This window comes from Vombatus ursinus, unplaced genomic scaffold (genome assembly GCF_900497805.2).
Source record: "Vombatus ursinus unplaced genomic scaffold, bare-nosed wombat genome assembly UNPS02014832.1, whole genome shotgun sequence".
NCBI lineage: Eukaryota > Metazoa > Chordata > Mammalia > Diprotodontia > Vombatidae > Vombatus > Vombatus ursinus.
In genome coordinates, this window is record NW_020954610.1 from 76,614,555 (window position 1) to 76,634,625 (window position 20,071).

The 20,071-nt window shown below is 39.4% G+C and overlaps 1 protein-coding gene across 2 annotated transcripts in view; it reads left to right on the forward strand.

The window, feature by feature from the left end:
- Positions 1 to 20,071, forward strand: part of LOC114025749 (inversin-like) — a 223,771-nt gene that overhangs the window by 189,254 nt on the left and 14,446 nt on the right. For both annotated transcript variants that reach the window (XM_027839236.1, XM_027839238.1), the window contains exons 13-14: positions 14,445 to 14,743; positions 17,763 to 18,534. In XM_027839236.1, the coding sequence (XP_027695037.1) occupies positions 14,445 to 14,743; positions 17,763 to 18,534 (1,071 nt within the window). The remainder of the gene's footprint in view (positions 1 to 14,444; positions 14,744 to 17,762; positions 18,535 to 20,071) is intronic.

The following is a 20,071-nucleotide window of genomic DNA, read 5'->3' on the forward strand; positions in this document are numbered from 1 at the left end:
AGAGGGAAGAGTAAAGGACGACTCTGAGATTGCAAACTTTGGAGACTAGAAAAATGATTCCTTCCTCAAAAGACTTCGGGAATTTGGGAAGCAGGATGGCATTGGGGTGGAGGGGTGGAGTAAAGATAATATTTCATTTTGAACAGATCAAGTTTGAGATGCCTGTAGAATGTCTGGGGGCAGATTTCAGGACGTAGTTGGAGATGTAGCAATAGAGCTCAGGAGAGAAATTAGGGCTAGATTTGTAGATTTTGAAGTCATTAGCATAGAAATTTTAACTAAAACTATGGGAATTCATGTCATCACTAAGGGAGTACAGAGAGAGAAGAGAGGTAGGACAGAGCCCTGGGGGATACACACAAGGAGGAGCTGTAACATAATGATGATCCAGAAAAGAAGAATTGATAAGGTGCTTATTCTATAATGGAAAATACTATATTATTCTTCCAAAAATATTTGCATTTTAAAAGAGTATCTCGAGGAGAAGTCTCCCCCAAAATAATCCTTTAATAGTGGAAGTATAGGCACTCTGACATTTGATAGTAAAGGTATTTGGACCACTGGAGCCCTTCTGATGCTTCTCAAGTCACATATAGACAAGTACCTACTACCCCAAGTATTCATGACTCTGACCCTGTTCCTGACAATCTATCTCACAAGCCCTCTCAATTTAGGCTTATAGGTTTTTCCAAGGCAAAAAAAAAAAATGGAATTCAGTCCCTGCCCTTACCTCCAAACAGCCATTTATTAAATACCTGCTATCTGCTAGGCATTGTGCCAAATGCTGGGGATAATAAGGAAAAAAGAAGAGATCCTGCCCTCATGGAACTTATATTCTATTTGTGGGGAAGGAATGGATACAATACATATCATAAAGTTATGTACATATGTATATATGTACGTATGTATAGATACATACACATATACACATAGTAAGTACAGGGGGGGCAGTACCAGCTGGAGAAATCAAGAAAGGCATGCCCATGTAGGATATGGCCCTTGAAATGAGCTTTGAAGGAAGCTATGGATTCCAAGAAGCCATGGTGACACAGGCGTACATTTCAGGCAAAGATGATAGACTAAACAAAGGTACAAAGATGGGAGAAGGAATGTTGTATATGGGCAGCAGAATGTAGGTCATTTTGGCTGGAGTATAGAATGTGTGAAGGGAAGTAATGCATAATAAGTCTGGAAAAGTCTGCTGGAACCAGATTATGAAAGAAAGGAGTCTTTTTCATCCTGGAGGCAATAGAGAGCTTTTTCATTAGGGAAGCGATATGATCAAACGTGCTTTAGGATTATTATCTTTCATAGTAATATGGAGGCTAGATTGGTGGGGGGAGAGGCTTGAGACGGGAAGAAAAATTTCGAGGCTATTGCAATAATCCAAGTGTGAGGAGATGACAGTCTGAAATGGGGAGGGCATGGCAGAAGGGGTGTTAGAAATCACATAGTCCAACCTCTGGTCCCAAGTAGGAATCCCTTCTATAATATGGCAGGCGGTCATCCTCCTCCTGCTGAAACACATTCAATGATAGCTCATTCTATTTGTTTTTCTTTAATTATGTATTTATTTTTACCATTCATTTAAAAAAAAATTTGAGCTCCAAATTCTTTCCTCCTCTCTAGTCTATCCCCGCCCATTAAGAAGGCAAGCAATATGATATCAATTATACATGGGAAGTCATGCAAAACATATTTACCTATTAGCCATGTTGCAAGAAAAAGAAAGTTTTAAAAATATCCTTCAATATGTCTTCAGAGTTCATCAGTTCTGTCTCTAGAGGTAGATAGAGCTTTTCATCATGAGTCTTTTGAAATTGTCTTGATCAGAGTAGCTAAGTCATTCACAGTTAATCATTGTGCAATCTTGTTACTGTATACAATGTTCTTCTGGTTCTGCTTGCTTCAGTTTGCATCAGTTCATGTAAATCTTCCCAGGTTTTTCTGAAACCATCCTGCTCAACATTTCTTACAGCACAAAAGTATTCTGTCACAATTATATACCAATCCCCAAATGGACATCTCCTCATTTCCAATTCTTTGCCCCCACGTAAAGAGTTGCTACAAATATTTTTGTACCGATAGATCCATTTCCTTTTTCTTTAATCTCCTTGGGATACAGACCTAGTAGTGGTATTGCTGGGTCAAAGGATATACGCAGTTTTATAGCCCTTTGGGCATAGTTCCAAATTGCTCTCCAGATCAGTTCACAACTCCACCAGCAGTGTATTAATGTCCTAATTTTTCTACATCCTCTCCAACATTTATCATTTTCCTTTTCTGTCACGTTAGCCAATCTGATAGGTGTGAAATGGTACCTCAGCAGCTCATTCCGTTTCAAGAATCACCTTAGAAACGAGTTCAAGAAGAATTAAAAGTATGTATGATACGTATCAGGATCACCATGTTTGTTTTCTATGCCCCGTCTTATATGGCACAGTCCCTATCCTTATAGCCTAGAAATGCAAATTTAATTTGGAGAACAGAGGATATGATCATGAAAGAAATACAATTGCTAAGTGAAGTGTGTTTACCAGAGTACATAAAATAGAAATCAAGGATGCCTAGAGTGCGTGGGTGGTCTTGAACTTGATTAGGCCTCTGGGTAGCCTGTCCCCAGTCAAGTCTAAGGCACCTGGGACCCAGGGAATTCCGGGAAATCTTCCTGACCGGTAAAACATCATTTCCCCAAGTCCTGAGTTCTCTTGGGAATGCTTGCTATAAAGTATTTGCAAAGTAAATACCAAGTAATTTGGGGTGGGGGAAGAGTGAAGTACTAACACCTAGGGACATAAGGAAAGAGGAAAACAAAAGAAAAAGAGGTGGCTGTGTATCAACCTGATATGAGGGCATGCACTGAAAAACTTCATCTCACTTCTGAGCTAACTTCCCTTTTTGAATCTCAGGCCATGGGTTCCTATCTCTGAAGTCTCTGAAATCTCTCCTAAAGATGAGAGTACTCAAACATGATGAAGAACTCCACTTTTCTGATATTGACCGAGGTCACTGTCTCTTCAGGAGGTCACAGAAACACAGGGATGTTGTTGTTCTATAGCTGAGTCAGACCAATAATGGGAATACCAATTAGTGAAGCAAAAATCATAAGAATCTTAGAAGGAAGTAGCCATGCCTTCTTGGATTTCACAATCAAAAGGGGGACCTGGGAAAGGACTCTAAATTTAAGGAGAGCAGATTTCAGATTTCTGATTGATATAGGATCCCCATTTGAGTCCAAGACTCAAGAGGGGTAGAAAGCTCTCAAGAATGAAACTCCAGTGATGAAGTTGTAAGTGGTTGCCAATAAGAAGGAATGGGTCTGAAATGGTCAGTGGGCTGAGCAGTGTCGGGAATAGCAATGCATTGTCACTATTAATATTAAAATGGTGAACACAAATGCGTTTGAATTTTTTTTAAATGTGGGGATCTTTTTTTTTTTTTTTACAGGAATGGGTACAGTATCAGATTTCCCTAAATGCCCTGTTCTACTTTGAGCCATGTACCAAGTGGGCTAACTGGAGGCTTAGATATAGATAGTCTAATATAGATTTTTTTTAGTGTTAATTCCATACCACTATTAAAGTAAAGCTCTAATTACACATTCAGTAACTGTCTCATTGCTCTCTCCATGATTATCCCATTTACTTCCATTCAGTTGGGAGGAATCAAAGAGAAAAACTTCAGCAGGGGAATAATCTCCTTCTCTATCCCTATCACTAACCCCAGGCCCTGATCAACGGAAAATTCATTTGATTAACATGAGTAACATACATGAGCAGCTGTTGCCTTCGACATACTCATCCACAAGTGACAAGGTCTAGCCTCATTCTGGGCTGATTGTACATTGACTGTCTCATTTCTTTTATGGACTGAGCAGCAGGTCTGCTAGTGGGCTGTTTGCTTCTCCTAGAGGAAGGAAAATGACTGTTCTGTGAATAGTAAGGTCTAATTTATCAGCTCAAACACCAGGGTAATGGCAGGGAGATCTATACCAAGCATGAGACAGACACCCACATATTGTCTGTTTGTGCAATGCCAATATTAGTATTTGAAACCAGCCACTTTTATCAATGCCAGAGGGAATGCAGTACCCTGGCCTGCCAGGAGTGCAGTTTTTAGATCAATTAGCAGCATTTCAGGCGCCCAGGTTCAATCAGCCTCTTCTGTGGAGCATACATGATAAGATAGCGAATGACAGATAGAGTTAATGCTTTTCCCTGACAGCTTGCACTGAAATGACTCCTACTGGCATTGATATGAATCACAGGAGCTGCCGATGACACACTGCATAACTAACCTGTCATTTGCTGTGCTGTGAGTTAGTGTGTTGACAGTCAGCAAACCATGTTACAGAATCCGAGTCAAATCAAAGTATCAGAGAGCTGCATGCTCTGACACTTACCATCTGTCCACTTTTCCCAAGAAGAGGGTGGCGTTATTCTCTAACCGCTATGAAGAACAAATACGAGTGCAAGACCATTTCAGCCATAGATCATGAACTTATCCCCATACACAAGAACTGAAATTTGTGAAAAGCAAATATTGGGCTCCATAAAGGAAACTAAATGGACTTCACCAGTGACTTGGAAAATGCTTCAGGCTTCCCCCTTACCCTCCTTCCTCACCATTTCTTTTTGAAGATCTGTATACGGGTAGCTTACCTTTAACCTGAGGCTTAAAGGCATCAACCAACACAACTGGCCAGACTGCAGACCCATTTTGAATTGTAAGACACACTCCCATTCCTTTCTCCTTTCTACTTCCAAAGTCCCCATAGCATCTTTACTGCTGTTCCCATTATCTAGGAGTTTTTCCAACCCCAAAAGACCCTACCCCTACCCATCTCCACTTTCAGGAGGTAATAAAGCAGGGATGCTACAATTACTGGAGTCCCATTACTAGAGAATTTGGCACCAGACACTGCTTCATTCTTCAGTAGATATTTTCTGAACACCTACTACAATGATCTCAGAGTTTTAGCAAAAAAGAGAAGAGGAAAAGTCAGTCACTTACAGATATTTATGGCAAAATTATTTGTAGTTGCAACCAAAAAAAACTCTCTGGAACTAAACTAAAGGGCCCAACAATTGAGAAATGGCTGAATCAATGGGAGCAGGAATTTTGGTTCTGGTTCTTTGCCATCACAAAAATTGATGATATGAATATTTTGGTGTATATGGGACCTTTCTTTTCGTCTTTGACTTCCTTTGGGGTATATGCCTAGGAGTGGGATCTCTGGGTCAAGGTGTATCAGTCATTTTTTTCATATAATTCCAAATATTTTCCAAGTTGATTGGACCACTTCAAGGCTGTACCGGTATTATGCCTGTCTTCCCATAATCTCATCAACATTAACCATTTCCATCTCCTGTCATCTTTGCCAATTTCCTGGCTGTACAGTGAAGCCTTAGTTATTTTAATTTTTACTTCTCATATTCTTAGTTTCATATGGTTGTTAGTAATCTGCAATTCTCTTCACTATTCACTTTTTTGATCACTTATCTATTAAAGAATCCATCTATGCCAGTTAGAAAGATATTATTGCGTAATAGATAGAGTACTGGTAATGAGTCTGTTTCATTATCTGCAAAATGGGGATAATACCTATAGAATATACCTCACAGGTTATTGAGGCTCAAGTAGCAGAATGTATGTAAAATGCTTGGAGAACTTTAAAGCATTCTATGAATATTGGTTATTTAATCTTATGTTCTGATCTTGCTGGAATCAATGGCTTGAGGAAGCTGGATTCCACTACTTTTTTGGATCTCCAAGCCATCCACATAGACCTTGCTTAGTGGGACTGCTCATTTTGCATCCACTTTATTTGATCCATGTTTACTTCTGAGCTAAATAGCTTATGTACACTCTGCAGCTTCATCTGCTAGTTTTTCTTTTCTACAACTCCAACTTTTCTACACTTGTGAACAAGACGCGATCACTTGTGAGAAGTAATTGTGTGATGTGTTCACCATCAATCATAATTGTGATGTATTGTTTTTCAGTCATGTTCCCAGTGCACCTCCAGTGTAGCAATGAATAGTTTCAGGGTGATGGTATCCCCTTGCTGAACTCCTCTAAAGATCCTGATTTGTTACAGAAATACAAACAACTTGATATCAGTTCCAAATTCAACATTCATCTCTTCAGTGATCTCAGCACTCATTGGATTTACTCTACTCTTGAGCAAGGTGTTTTCAATATCATCGGTATTTCCATTAAGTCACCTTTATAGTTCACACAGCCTATGGATACTCAATATTCTTTGCATTTTTCTTTATTATCAGACTGCATTGTGATCGATGGTTAAATAACATGAAAACAAGCCTGCTTGTGGCTTCAATTGATGAATAGGCGTTTATTAAGAGCTTCCTTGATGCTTGGCATGATGGTTTTGTGGAATTCATGATATTCCTTTGTCTTATTTGATATGGGAGAGTAAGCTTTAGGTGGAGAGTTTATGGAGTTCTAGGAGAACAGCAAAGGTTATCAGGATCATATTTTTTTCAGAAGCATAGCTTTTCATTTTTCACAAATGAAGGAATAAAATTACTTACAGGATAACTTGTGAAGTACATGCAGTGATTTATGGAATAACTCTTCTATGTCTTCCATCTCTTCTTGAGATGGTGTTCAGAATAGATCCCATAATTTCCCAATATGCATTTATTTAACTGATTCTGCCACTTGGTTCCAAATAGCATGTATGATGCCTTCACGGTCAATTCACACCAGTCACATAAATGCAAGAAGTCTAGAAGTCATTGTCATATTCTTCATAGAAACTATTTTTACCCTGGTCTGTTCTTTGTCATGACAACTATTTTCTACTTTAGTCAAAGATTTCTTTCTCAAGCTTTTTTTTTTCTTCCCAGTTATCTCTTTACTCCTTTCTAGTCGGTGCAATCCTACCCTGATTCTTGGCATAATATTTTGTCTTCTTCCCTCTCAAACTTTCCTCCTTCATTCATCTTGGTGGCTCTTGCCAAACAACAATACTCATTCATTTACCTTTTTCAGATTGCCCTGATCTCTTGGTGGCTGAGCTTCATAAAGAAATGAAGCTCAGCCTGAACTGATTCCTTTTCTTCCTTGAATCAAATATCTTTCCATTCTAGTTCACCAGCCATTGTTATCTCATGGAACAGTTTTCTGATCAGGGCCTTTTGGGTTTTCCTCAATTCTTCTAGAATATCTTGAATTAGTATCCCTCTGAGAAACCAATGGTTTCTCATTGCCAATGATTCTGTGACAACAGATATGTTAGAGAACTCCTTTTGTCCCTGAGAACAAAATCATTTTGATTGTATATCTTTCCATGAGACTTCTCCATAAGTATTTCTCCACCATCTGTAACCATGCATTGTTGTTTACTGATAATAGAGGTGGCTAAGATCAAACCACAATTCTTCCAGACTTGCCAATGGAAGTCTTATCCTGCCTGGTACTCTGTCCTGGGCTGGAACTAAAATCACTCTGCATAATAATCTTGGTTGGCATTTCTTTCATCATCTTTTCAAGGTCTGAACAGAATCTTCCTAATATCTCATTTGCTATCTTTCAATATTGGCTATTGCTCTGTGCTGGCACATATACTTGAATAATTTTCAGACTCTTGCATTGACGTAGTTTTAGCATTTAAGGCAAGAGGAAATCACAACTTTTAATGTGGCAAACAGCATTCTTACAAACAGTGAAGCCAATACCACCCATATGGGCACCATTCTTGCGGGTCTTTCCAAGGAGGTTGTGATCGCCAATTTTCTACTCTGACATAAGATCTGCCGTTCATCGTGCTTCACACACACCGATGATGTCAACTTTGTTTTTAGACAGAGGCAAAAATAAATCCATATGCAGGTCTTATATGTAGTCCCATTGATTCTCTGAAAAAAATGTCACATATTGTCGTTTCCTTTCCACTTCCACTGCAACCACCATACTCATACCTAAACTATTGTAACAAGCCTCCTAATTCATCTTCCTGACTCTAGTCTATCTCAGATGCATTCCATACTACACACTGCCATCAGATTGATCTCAAAAGGTGCTCTAATTATGTCATTCCCCTGCTCAGATATCTTCAGTATCTCCTATTGCCTAAAAATAAAGTCTAGTTCTCTAGCCTGGCATTCTAAGCTGTCCACAGTTTGGCCCCAACCAACCTTCCCATCTTTCTCCCTCATCACTCCTATACAAGTACCCATCATTCCATCTAGACTAGTCTACCAGTATCCCAGCAATACCTCATGTTTCCATGTCATTGTGCTTTTACTCACATATCCTCCTAAGCTTCTCCACATGTCACCTCTCCAAATACTTTAAGATAGCTCAAATGTTATCTTCTCTATAAAGCCTTTCCTGAAACACCATAGCCCACAGTTATCTCTACCTCTTGGAAGTCCTAAAATGTTTAATAGTATTTGATATGCGACATATAATGCTTTGTAAGATTTCTTGTATTATTTTCTTGAACTTAATTTGACTTTCATATTATCTTTAATGACCCCTGCCAATATGTTTCCTTTCTGAGAGTTAGCTCACTAAGTTCGAAAAGGCTCATTACCAAGGGTCTGGAGTCTTAATGATGAACGCTTTAGACAAATGAAAAATACTACCATGGTCCCCAAAGAAAACCAATTTTTTAAAAGTCAAATTTAAAATGGCCCTGGATCCTATGTGGCCTCCTTCTGCATCTTCAGAGCCATTAGCAGAGTTGGGGAAAGGGACAGAGGATGCTAAGATTCATAGTTTCTATGCCATCTGTACATTTTAAATTACCTACTGGTATTCTAAATGTGAGATCTGTATCTAGTGACGTCAATCTTAACATTCTTACGATAAAAATTATCAGAGGACAAAATAGCTAAATGCAAAGATGCTTTGCAAGTTCTCCTTGGATGGAAAAGAGAAAAGGAGTTGAAAGGATAAACCTACTCCAAAGGAAATAAGAAACATCTTCTCAAAGGATGTTTCTCAAAGGACATTAGGACTGTTGAACCTCAGTGCTCATGATAAATATATGCAAAGGACTGCTATGAAAATTACTGTATCTCCTCTCACATGCCAACATCTATTGTAGAGGCTCAGGTAGGGAAATTATCCAAAGAACTCAGTAAGACCTTCCAAATTAAATCAATGTGTACTTTGATACCCAGTAGCTTTAATACAAAGGTAGGCATGGGGAAGATGACAAAAAATATGTTAGGAAATTTATTTCTGGACAAGAAATGAGGGAAGTAAATTGTTGGTAGAAATAAAGACATTTCATGCCTACGTATTAGGAATACTTTCTTTGAGAAAAGTATTCCCAAAGGTGGGGGAGGGGAAGGGTTGTGCTGGACATAGCATCACGTAACATTATAAAAATGAAATTAATTACATTTCAGTAGACAGGAAATGGCTTGTTGATGTCGAAGTCATAGTCAGATGACTGTACTGTTAGATGGTTGTCTTGTTACAGGAAAGATCAAAACAAACACAAAGTTAGAAGAAAATATGAAAATGATATGTTATGCAATCAAAACAGCTCCAACCTAACTTACCTGAATAGGCTATTCATGCCTAAAACATAGGAAGAGGAGATAGGATCAGACATTGACACAAATTATCACCATTCCCTAAATATAAATTAATTAGCATGAAAGGAACAAAAAAGCCTAGAAATCACCTCAAAAAGCAAATACTTAATCTTGCTAAGCAGAGAGATATGGCAGCCAAAGATAATCATAGGAATAAATTCATTTATAAAATCATATGAAGAATAGCAGATTATGAGCAGTATCTTCTCATAAAACATTAAATAGTGGAAAGAAAATCAAGTTTAAAAGAGCTTGGCAAGAGACTCAACTAAGAAAAGTTATCCTGAGAAGAGCTAAGTCTATCAAAGTTGGTCATCGCACAATGTTTCAATGTTCTCCTGGTTCTGCTCACTTCATTCAGCATCAGTTTATGTAAGTCTTTCCAGGTTTTTCTGAAATCTGCCTGCTCATCATTTCTAATGGAACAATAGTATGAATGTAATATTCATATACCACAGCTTGTTCAGCCATTTCCCCAGTTGATGGGCATCCCCTCAATTTCCAATTCTTTGCCACCAAAAAAGATTTGCTATAAATATTTTTGTACATGTGGGTCCTTTTCCCTTTTTTATGATCTCTTTGGGATACAGACCTAGTAGTGCTATTGCCGAATCAAAGGATATACACAGTTTGGTTGCCCTTTGGTAATAGTTCCAAATTGCTCTCCAGAATGGTTGGATCAGTTCACAACTCCACCAACAATGCATTAGTGTTTCAATTTTCGCTCATCTTCTCCAACATTTATCATTTTCCTGTTCTGTCATATTAGCTAATCTGATAAGTGTACAGTGATACCTCAGAGTTGTTTTAATTTGCATTTCTCAAATCAATAGTGATTTGGGACATTTTTTTTCTTATGTGTTTAGATGGCTTTGATGTCTTCATCTGAAAACTGCCTGTTCATATCCTTTGACCATTTGTCAATTGGGGAATGACTTACATTCTTATAAATTTGACTTAGTTTTCTATATATTTTGGAAATGAGACCTTTATCAGAGAAGCTGGCTGCCCAGCTTTCTGCTTCCCTTCTAATCTTGGTTGCATTGGCTTTGTTTGTGCAAAACCTTTTCAATTTAATATAATCAAAATTATCCATTTTGCATTTCATAATGTTCTCTATATCTCATTTTGTTATAAATTCTTCCCTTTTCCATAGATCTGACAGGTAAACTATTCCTTGCTCTCCTAATTTGCTTATGGTGTCAACCTTCATGTCTAAATCACATACCTATTTTGATCTTATCTTGGTATGTGGTGTAAGATGTTGGTCTATGCTTAGTTTCTGCTATACTATTTTCCAGTTTTCCCAGCATTTTTTGTCAAATAATGAGTTCTTATCCCAGAAGCTGGAGTCTTTGAGTTTATCAAACAGTAGATCAATATAGTCATTGACTACCGTGTCTTGTATACCTAACCTATTCCACTGATCCACCACTCTATTTTTTAGCCAGCACCAAATAGTTTTGATGATTGCTGTTTATTAATACAGTTTTAGATCTGGTACAGTTTGGCCACCTTTCCTTGCATTTCTTTTCATTAATTCCTTTGATATTCTTGAGCTTTTGTTCTTCCAGATGAATTTTGTTATTATTTTTTTCTAGCTCTATAAAATAATTTTGGGTAGTTTAATTGGTATGACCCTGAATAAATGAATTAATTTAGGTAGAATTGTCATTTTTATTATATTAGTTTGACCTACCCATGAGCAGAACCCTATGTACCTGCTACTTGCTGCTCTTGGGAAGGACCTTATATGGGTTACTTAATCCCGAGCTTTCAGTGCTCCTCATTTTTCTCTTCCTTTTCCATGGCACATTCTTCTGCCTGCTCACTTTCTGACAACACATTAGGATTCCCCTCTGCCTCGGCGGATTCTTTTTCTTTTTTACATTGAAGCCCTTCTCTTTGTTTTAAGGAGCACTTCATTCCCTCTGATAACCTGGAGAGTAGAGTCCCAGGAGTCCATTTATCTTATCTGTTAGCAGGTAAACCAGTCTACACTTTGAGCATAGATAACAGTCCCTTGAGAGCACCTAGGTGGACAGAGCACTGGGGTTGGAAACAGGAAGACTCTTCATGAGTTCAAATCTGACCTCACACACTTCCTCACTGTGTGACCCCAGGCAAGTCGCTTAACCCTGTTTGCCTCAATTCTTTATTTGTAAAATGAGCTGGAGAATGAAATGACAAACCGCTCCACTTTGTTTGCCAAGAAAATCCCAAATGGGATCACGAAGACAAAAAAAACCATTGTGGTCTTTCTGAACATCACTGTTAAAATTCGTCCTTCTTTTCCTATGTGCTAGAAGTAAAATCCTCATTTGTTTGTCATTGTTTATAGTACATCTTGTGGCCAGCTCTAAGCATGTTCCTTGGCTATTTTCCATACTTAGAACTCTCCCCCTCCTCATTTCTGCCTTGTGGCTTTCTTCAAGTCTCAGCCAAAGTCCCACCTTCTTTAAGATGACTTTTCCAGTCCCCCTTAATCTTAGTGCCTTCATTTCCAATTTATCCTGTATATATCTTATTTGTACATTGGTTTTTTACATACTATCTCTCCTATTAGCTTGGGAGCAACTTAAGGGTAGAGACTGTTTTTTTGTCTTTCTTTGTATCCTCAGTGCCTGGCACGCAGTAAGTAGGCAAATGCTCTCTGACTGACTGACTGATTAGAAAATTGCTATGACCGATTTTACTCAGTAGACAATAGGGAGCCAATATAAGTCATATAAGTAAATCTAGGCATAAGGAAGATTATTCTGGCAGCAATGAAAGGGATGGATTGAAGTGGGGAGAGAAAGGAAACAGTTAAGCCCTGCTTAGAAGGCATCTACAAAAATCTAGGCGAGAGATAATGAGAACCCGTACTAAAGTTTGTGGTTGTAGGAATAGAGAGGAGATTAATATAGATTCAAGAGATGTCCCAAAGACTGCGATATACCACAGGATAGTGTCCATTGCTTAGATGTGAATAGTGAGGGAAAGGGAGTATTAAATATAACTCCAAGGTTTTGAACATGAGAGATTAAGTAAATGTTGATATTACAGACAGAATTCTAAAGTCAAAAGGAGGAGGAGGTTTAGGGAGAAAGATAAGAAAATCACTTTTCTAACACATTGAGTTTGAGTTGCTAGTGAGCTACCCAACTTGAAATTTCTTGTGATTGAAGATAAGTTTCAAGAGCTAAGAAGAGGAGTCGGGCTGGAGAGAGAGATTTAGGAATCCCCTGAATACAGGTAGTTGAAATCAATGACTGGAAATGACATGGCCAAGGGAGGAAGTATAAAGATAGAAAAAAAGAGCAGAGGGCCAAGGATAGAGCCTTAGGGAAACATCCGCCATAAGTGTGTCAGCAAAAGGGTAGACAACAGTTTAGGAGTGTGTGCTGTCTCTAAAATTAAGTGAGGTGTAAGCATACAGATGAGAGGTTGTCAGCAACTGTCAAATGTTTCAGAAAGGTCAAAAGCACTGAGAGAAAGTGTTCATTTGTCAATGTGGTGATTAGCAAGTTATTGGTGACCTTTAAGAGAGCAGTTTGTCAAAAGGTGAGATGAGAAGAGAGACTCCGAGGAGGTGAGGCGATAGTAAGGAAGGAGTAACATGAACACCTGAGAGCTTTTTAAAGGAATTTAGCAGTGAAGTAGAGAGAAACCGGATAGTAGGTGGGCGGAGGTGCGGTGATTAAAGGAGAGATTTTTTTTTTTAGGATTTAGAGAGATCTGAGCACTTTGTAGGAAGATGGAAGAATGAGAAACTGAAGATACACAAGAGAGAGAAAGCGTAGAGAATAAGATCAAAGGTCTAAGTAGTGTGGCCTTAGTGAGAAGTAGGGATGCTTCTTCTTCTGTGAAAGAAAGGATGACAGAGTGGGTGATGCTAAGAATTTACGAATATCAGACACTTGACACTTACTAGCTGTGTGACCCTGGGCAAGTCACTTAACCGCAATTGCCTCAGCAAAAAAAAAAGAAAAAGAATAGAAGCTGCATCAGAAAAACCTGTAAAGACTTATCTGAACTGATACTGAGTGAAGTGAGCAGAACCAGGAGACTATTGTATACAGTAATAGGCACAATATTTGGCGACTGACTTTGATAGACTCATCCCTTCTCAGCAATGCAAGGATCCAAAACAACTCCAAAGGACTCGTGATGAAAAATGCTGTCCACATCCAGAAAAAGAACTATGGAGTCTGAAAGCAGATCAAAGCATATTATTTGTGCTTTTTCTCTTTTTTTGTTTGTTTCTTCTTTCTCATGGTTTCTCTCATTAGTTCTAATTCTTCTTTACAACATGACTAATGTGAAAATAGGCTCAATATGAATGTTTATGTAGAGCCTATATCAAATTGCAAGCTATCTTGGGGTGGGGGGAGGGGAGAGATGGGGAGAAAATTTGGAATTCAAAATCTTATGGAAGTGAATGTTGAAAACTAAAAATAAATAAATTTAAAAAATAAAAGAATAGAAGCGACATAGCTTTTGCAATGAATAAAAAAAATGGCATACATGCTTTAGGGCATTTGGTTAACCATATAAATAATCCGTCTTTAATAACTACCTCAGACAAATGAGGGCTTGAAGAGAGAGAAAAAGGTTTGGATCAGTCCCTGGGGAGAATAAGACAGAGATTCAGCAATGGTTAGGTAGAAGGAATGTTGAGTAGCCAAGCAGACCCTGCCAAGCAATTGGTAGCATGTGAAATCAGCTCCCTTTCCAATAAACACGTACGTAACTCAGTGCTTTGTAACTTGAAAGCACCGAATGAATTTGAGCTAGCTAGGGAATACTAAGATTCTCCGACTACTTTGGGATGCCCTGACATTCAGTCTTGTTGATAAAAAGCATTGGCTTTGATTCTAGAAAACGTGAAGAAGAAAGCAAGAGGAAAGAAGGAGAACACCAAAAGGGAACGCTGAACCACATGAAGGGCCGAACACAAGCACAGAAGCTTCCAGAGAAGCGAACCCCAGCCACCAGGCCTCCACAGCCGCCCAGCAAACCCACGATTATTCCTGGCAAACCACCATTCTCCAGCAATGCCTCTCCAAGCCGAATGGGAAAAAACAGAGGGTCCCCAGGAGTGTCCCCAGACATAGCAAACAGAAAAGAGCAATTTCCTTCCACAGAAAAACAGGGAGAAAATCACCAAAGACAAAAAGGTACATTTTAACTCACACTAATGAAACAGTAGATATCAGAATCATGTCTCTAAAGTTGTAAAGGAAATAAGAGGTTATCTGGTTCAACCTTTTCACTTTACAGATAAGGAAACTGAGGGCAAAGGAGGTTAAGTGACTTACCCAGGGTCACAGAGGTAGAAATTGTCAAAGAAAGGATTTGAGCCCAGCTCCTTTGTTTCTTTCCACTGAACCATACTGCCTGGAAGCTGGGCTAATGTCTCTTTTAGCTAACAGGGTGCTGACAAGGCTTTCTTTATTGGTTTCTTTTACTTTTTCTTAGTATCACAGTCATGTCTATTTCACTCCTTCTCCCTATTCCCTTCAATAAAAATGCATAGATAAGCAAAGCCAGCTATGAGGTTAATTCAGTTAATCACACCTGCAGCTACAACCTGACTATGTAGACCAGATTTCCATAACCCAAGAATCACCACTTTCCCAGATGTTGCTTACCCCATTAGTAACCAAGTGGGAAACAAATACCTCCAGCGCCAAGTTTGCAAACCTCAATAAAAAGTAATGATTGCAAATGCCACAACTCATTAGCTTTGCCCAAAATATTCTATTACATAGCCACAGATTTCACCTTCTCAGGTTAGAACAATGTTAACCTTGGATGACACCTTAAAGATCCTAGAATCGTAGATTTAGATCTAGAAAGGACCTTAGTCCAAACCCACCCCATTTCACAGATGAGAAAATTGAAGCTTGAGTGGAAACTTGACTCGGTCTAGATCTCACCAGAAGCAGCAGAGCTGAGATCTGAAACCAGGTCACCTGACTCCCATTCCAGTACCCCACCATGCCTCACAATCCTCATCGGCATAACAATTTTTGTCTAAAGCGTCCTTGTCTTTTATGGTTTTTGAGTCTTATATCCCTCTACACAGGGTTCGCCATCCCCGTTTTAAATATGAGGAAGTTAAGGCACTGGAGGAGAGCAAATAATTTGCCCAAGATAACACAGTGAGACTAAGACAGAGCAAGAACTATGACCAGGATCTTCAGGTGTCTGACTCGGCGCTCTTTCTATTGAAACTATCGGTGGTGAGGGCGACCCAATGAAAGGATGGAGGATCTCAAAGTGAGTGGTCATGGCTAGAGAGGGAAGGAAGATAGGATTTTAGAACTGGACAGGACTGTAAGAGTAAGAGAGAGATATTGGAAAATGTAGCTAGGATCAGTGCTGTTTTTGTGGAATGATGAAAGTGTTATTGGCTGCAAGATTTTTCAAACTTATTTACGTTTCTGAACTGTAAGCTTCCTTATTTCATGTGATTGAGCCATGACCTAACCCAGGGGTAAGGAAACCTGCGACCTTGAGGTCACATACGGCTCCCTAGGTCCTCAAGTGCAGCCCTTTGACTGAATCCAAACCTCACAGAACAAATCCCCTTAATAAAAGGATTTGTTCTGTAAAACTCGGACTTGATCAAAAGGCTGCACCCAAGGACCCAGAAGGCCACATCTGGCCTCAAGGCTGCAAGTTCCCCACCCCTGTGGGCCTAACCCTTGTTTTAACAAAGATAAAGTACATGCCAGGGAACAGTCTTTTGAAGCTCAATATGAGAAGTATTATTGCCTCTCTGTCCATCCCCCATCATTATTACTATCATCAGCATCACTGTGATGCTAGAGAACAAGGGTTTCCCAACCTGGGGTAGGCATGCCTCCAGCAAGTAAGAGAAACATGTCAAGAGGACATGGGAAATATTTGGTAAAAATATTATATTATTCTATTGAAATATTCTAAAAGTAGTAGGGCTAGTGAAAAATATTGAGGAGTGGAGAGAGAACAGTGAGAAGGTAATGTGGAGTAGGAAAGGAAGTGTTATGCGTCTGAAATATTTGAGAGAGACAATTAAAGGAGTAATTCCTACTGGCCAAAACCCAAGGAATGAGGTTAGATATGAAACCTTTCTTGTATTAAGAGAGTAAAAAAAAATCAGTGGCAACAATCCAATGGAAAAACAAGCTAAATTATCTCCACAATAACTGGAAACTCTGAATTGATTTCCAATCGATGAAGTTACAAAATTTTGGGGAAGCATGTCCTATTCTTAGATGTGCTCACAAGGCATTCATTCCATCTATAACAACAGGATGAATTAGAATTCTCAATCTGTTCTTGATCAAATCCAAAGCAACAGATTGGATATGCTACTATTTCAAAAACTGTACCACGACTACTACAAATAATAAGAGCTAATGTTTGTATAGCACTTACTATGTACCAGGCACTGTGGTAAGCATTTTACATCTCATATAATCCTCACAACCCTAGGAGGTAAGTGCTATTTTTATCCCCATTTTACAGTTGAGGAAACTGAAGCAAACAAGGGTTAAGTGGCTTGCCCCGAGTCACACAGCTAGTAAGTATCTGGGGCCAGATTTTAACTCAGGTCTTCCTGACTCCAGGCCCCTATGCTCTATCCACTGTACTGCCTAGCTGCCCTTAACAATGAACTTTGGGTTAAAAAGAAATAGAATTTCTGGTCCTAAAAAATGTGGTTATGTACCAATGAAAGTTTTCTTTATGAAACATTAATCTATTTAATTTCACATTGAATATTATTAAATTGATTTTTATTAATTTCTCACATAGGATAAACTCCAGAATTTATTTCTTTTCATATTGAATAGAGTGTAAAGGAAGGTTTGCTGAAAGGCAAGGGGGTACAGTGAATAGAAAAGGTTGAGACCTCTGCTATAAGAGTATTTTCTGGACCAATTGTACGCAAAATAAAGTGTCAAGGGAGCTAGGTGGTGCAGTGGATAGAGCTCCAGCCTTGGAGTCAGAAGGACCTGAGTTCAAATCCAGCTTCAGACATTTGACACTTACTAGCTGTGTGACCCTGGGCAAGTCACTTGACCCCAATTGCCTCACCCAAAAAAAAAAAAGAAGAAGAAGAAGAAGAAAGAAAAATAAAGTGTCAAAATAAGCTGTGCCTTGTGATTTTAGTGCTAATAAATATCTGCTTTTCCTGTCTCTTTTAAGAATCAACCAGAGAGCATTCCAAAGGCAAAGTTCCTTCTGTCCACTTTGGCCCCAATGAAAGGGATAATGAACACAAGCCTCAGGTGGCCATTTCTAAGTCAGAAGGTGAGAAAAGCCAAGAATCGCCATCTCTCAGAGGAAAGGGTGTCCCAAGGCATGCCTCTTCTAGTAAGGCAAGGGGAGCTGGAGAGAAGTTAGAAGATCGGACGCGGACAGTGGCTTGTAGCGGTGAGCCCTTGGACAGAATAGCAGCAATGAGCTTGCCGAATTCTAACTGCCCAGTTGGAAACTTGAGGCACCGCAAGCACCGCGAAACGGTATCAAGGACCAAAGTGTACTCGATGAAAAGACAAAGTAAAGAGCTAAAAGGAGAGAGGTGCTCTCCGGCTGGTTCTAGCAGGCCTGGAAGTGCCAAAGCGGAACCCTCTTACCCAGGGAATGAGGCTTCATGTCATCGGGGACAAAGAAGCAGAGGGGCAGATAATGAAGTTGTGGGAAGAGTTTGCTCTGGGCTACCAAGTAAAACAGGATTGGCAAGACCCGGGCCCAATAACACAGGGATGCACCCCATGCCTGGTGACAGGCTGAACTCGGTGAAGACAAAAACAGCAAATGCAGGTGATCGTTTGTCCTCCCCAGTGGGGCAGAATTTCAATATTGAACTTCTCCCATTGGAGAGCCGGCTGATGATCATTGAAAAAGAAAGAACAAGGAAAGAGTTGTTCCGGAAAAAGAACCACGCTGCTGCTGTGATTCAGAGGGCCTGGAGAAGGTAACGTTATTCTTGATGAAGTGATTTATTTTTTTAACAGTTCTTTGGGAACATATAAACTTGATATCCTAAATGCACTAATTAGTTTTTTTTTCCCTACAGCATTTCCAAGTTACAACAGGGGGACGTATTTTCTATCCAGTAACAGCGTGCCATATTGTTTGACCTAGCCTTTAGTCATTGAACGGATGTGGCCTCAGACATACTGGAACCTAGGAAAGACCTTAATTTAGAAAGGCCAAGGTCATCCACTGCATCCTGGGCCATTGCCAATCATCTTGACTTTTTGTCTTGCCACTGGAATTTGATGTCTCTGGAATAGAAAGTGAGGCTAATGACTTTGCCCAGCTCTGCCTCATTTAAATCCAATTTATATACAAGTCAAGACATCACCCTTATAATGGCATTGGTCCTCTTCGAGAAGGAAGGACAAACAACAACTATGTTGCTTAGTAAAGGTGTACCAAATATGAACCTTTTATTGCCTAGGGGGTATCAGGAAGGATTAGAGGTATCACTACTATCAACCATTTACATTAGATTTGGGGCAGCTACGATATGCTATAATGGCAAGAGGATTAAACTTGGAGTCAGAAGACCCAGTGTCTTTTCTACCACTTATTAGCTATATGACTTTGAGCTAATCATTTAAGTTTTCTGTGGCTCAATTTCTCCACCGTTAATATTAGTATAATGACAGTTCAATTCAATAAACATTTATTAAGTGCCTGCTATGTATGAGATAGTGTGCTAAGTGCAGGGGATACAAATTAGAAAAAGACATGGTCTCTGCCCTCAAGGAGCTTCTAATCTAATGGGGTAAGACAATGCAAAAAAGGAAGCCAAAAAGGAAGGGCTGGGCCACTGGGGAGTACCCAGCACAGGGGCATGTTATTCCATGGAGTCGAAGCCAAGGAGAGCTGATGATGGAAAATGAAGTTACCAGGAAGGTTGTGAGACTTCTAGAAAAGGACAGTTTGGTTAGGAGTTTGATGTTCCACCTACCGATCATCCAATCAGAAGGGAGAAGCACCTGAGGGGGAGGGGAAGAAGTGTAGAGTATCAAAATCTCAGTTATTCTTTCTGGCGCTTTCCTCAGAGGGTTTTTGTGAGTAAGAATCAAATGAAATAGTATATTAAAGTACAATGTAATTCTTAAAGCCCTATATAATGTGCTGTTATTCTTTTTTTTAGAACGCTGCTGACTAGCCAAATTTGATGAAACTTGTCCAAAATACTGTCTGTCCTTTTCAGTTGTACAACTCGTATCTGCCCCTACTGCCTTTAGATTAACCTGAGAGGTTCCACATCTCACAAATTAGAACCTATTAGGTAGTTTCATCCTAAGCTCCTAACCCTTGTGGTAACAGTATAGAGATAAAGAATGCCACGTTTGAGGAGTCTTTGACTCAGAGAAGATCTGGAGGTTGGAGCAAAGCAACTTCTCATTCTGGGTAGATGGCCCCTGCAGGATAAGAGGTGGGGACTGAAAGCCTCACACAAGAGTTTGGAGTGCAGTCAAAGGAGCATGGTGGTC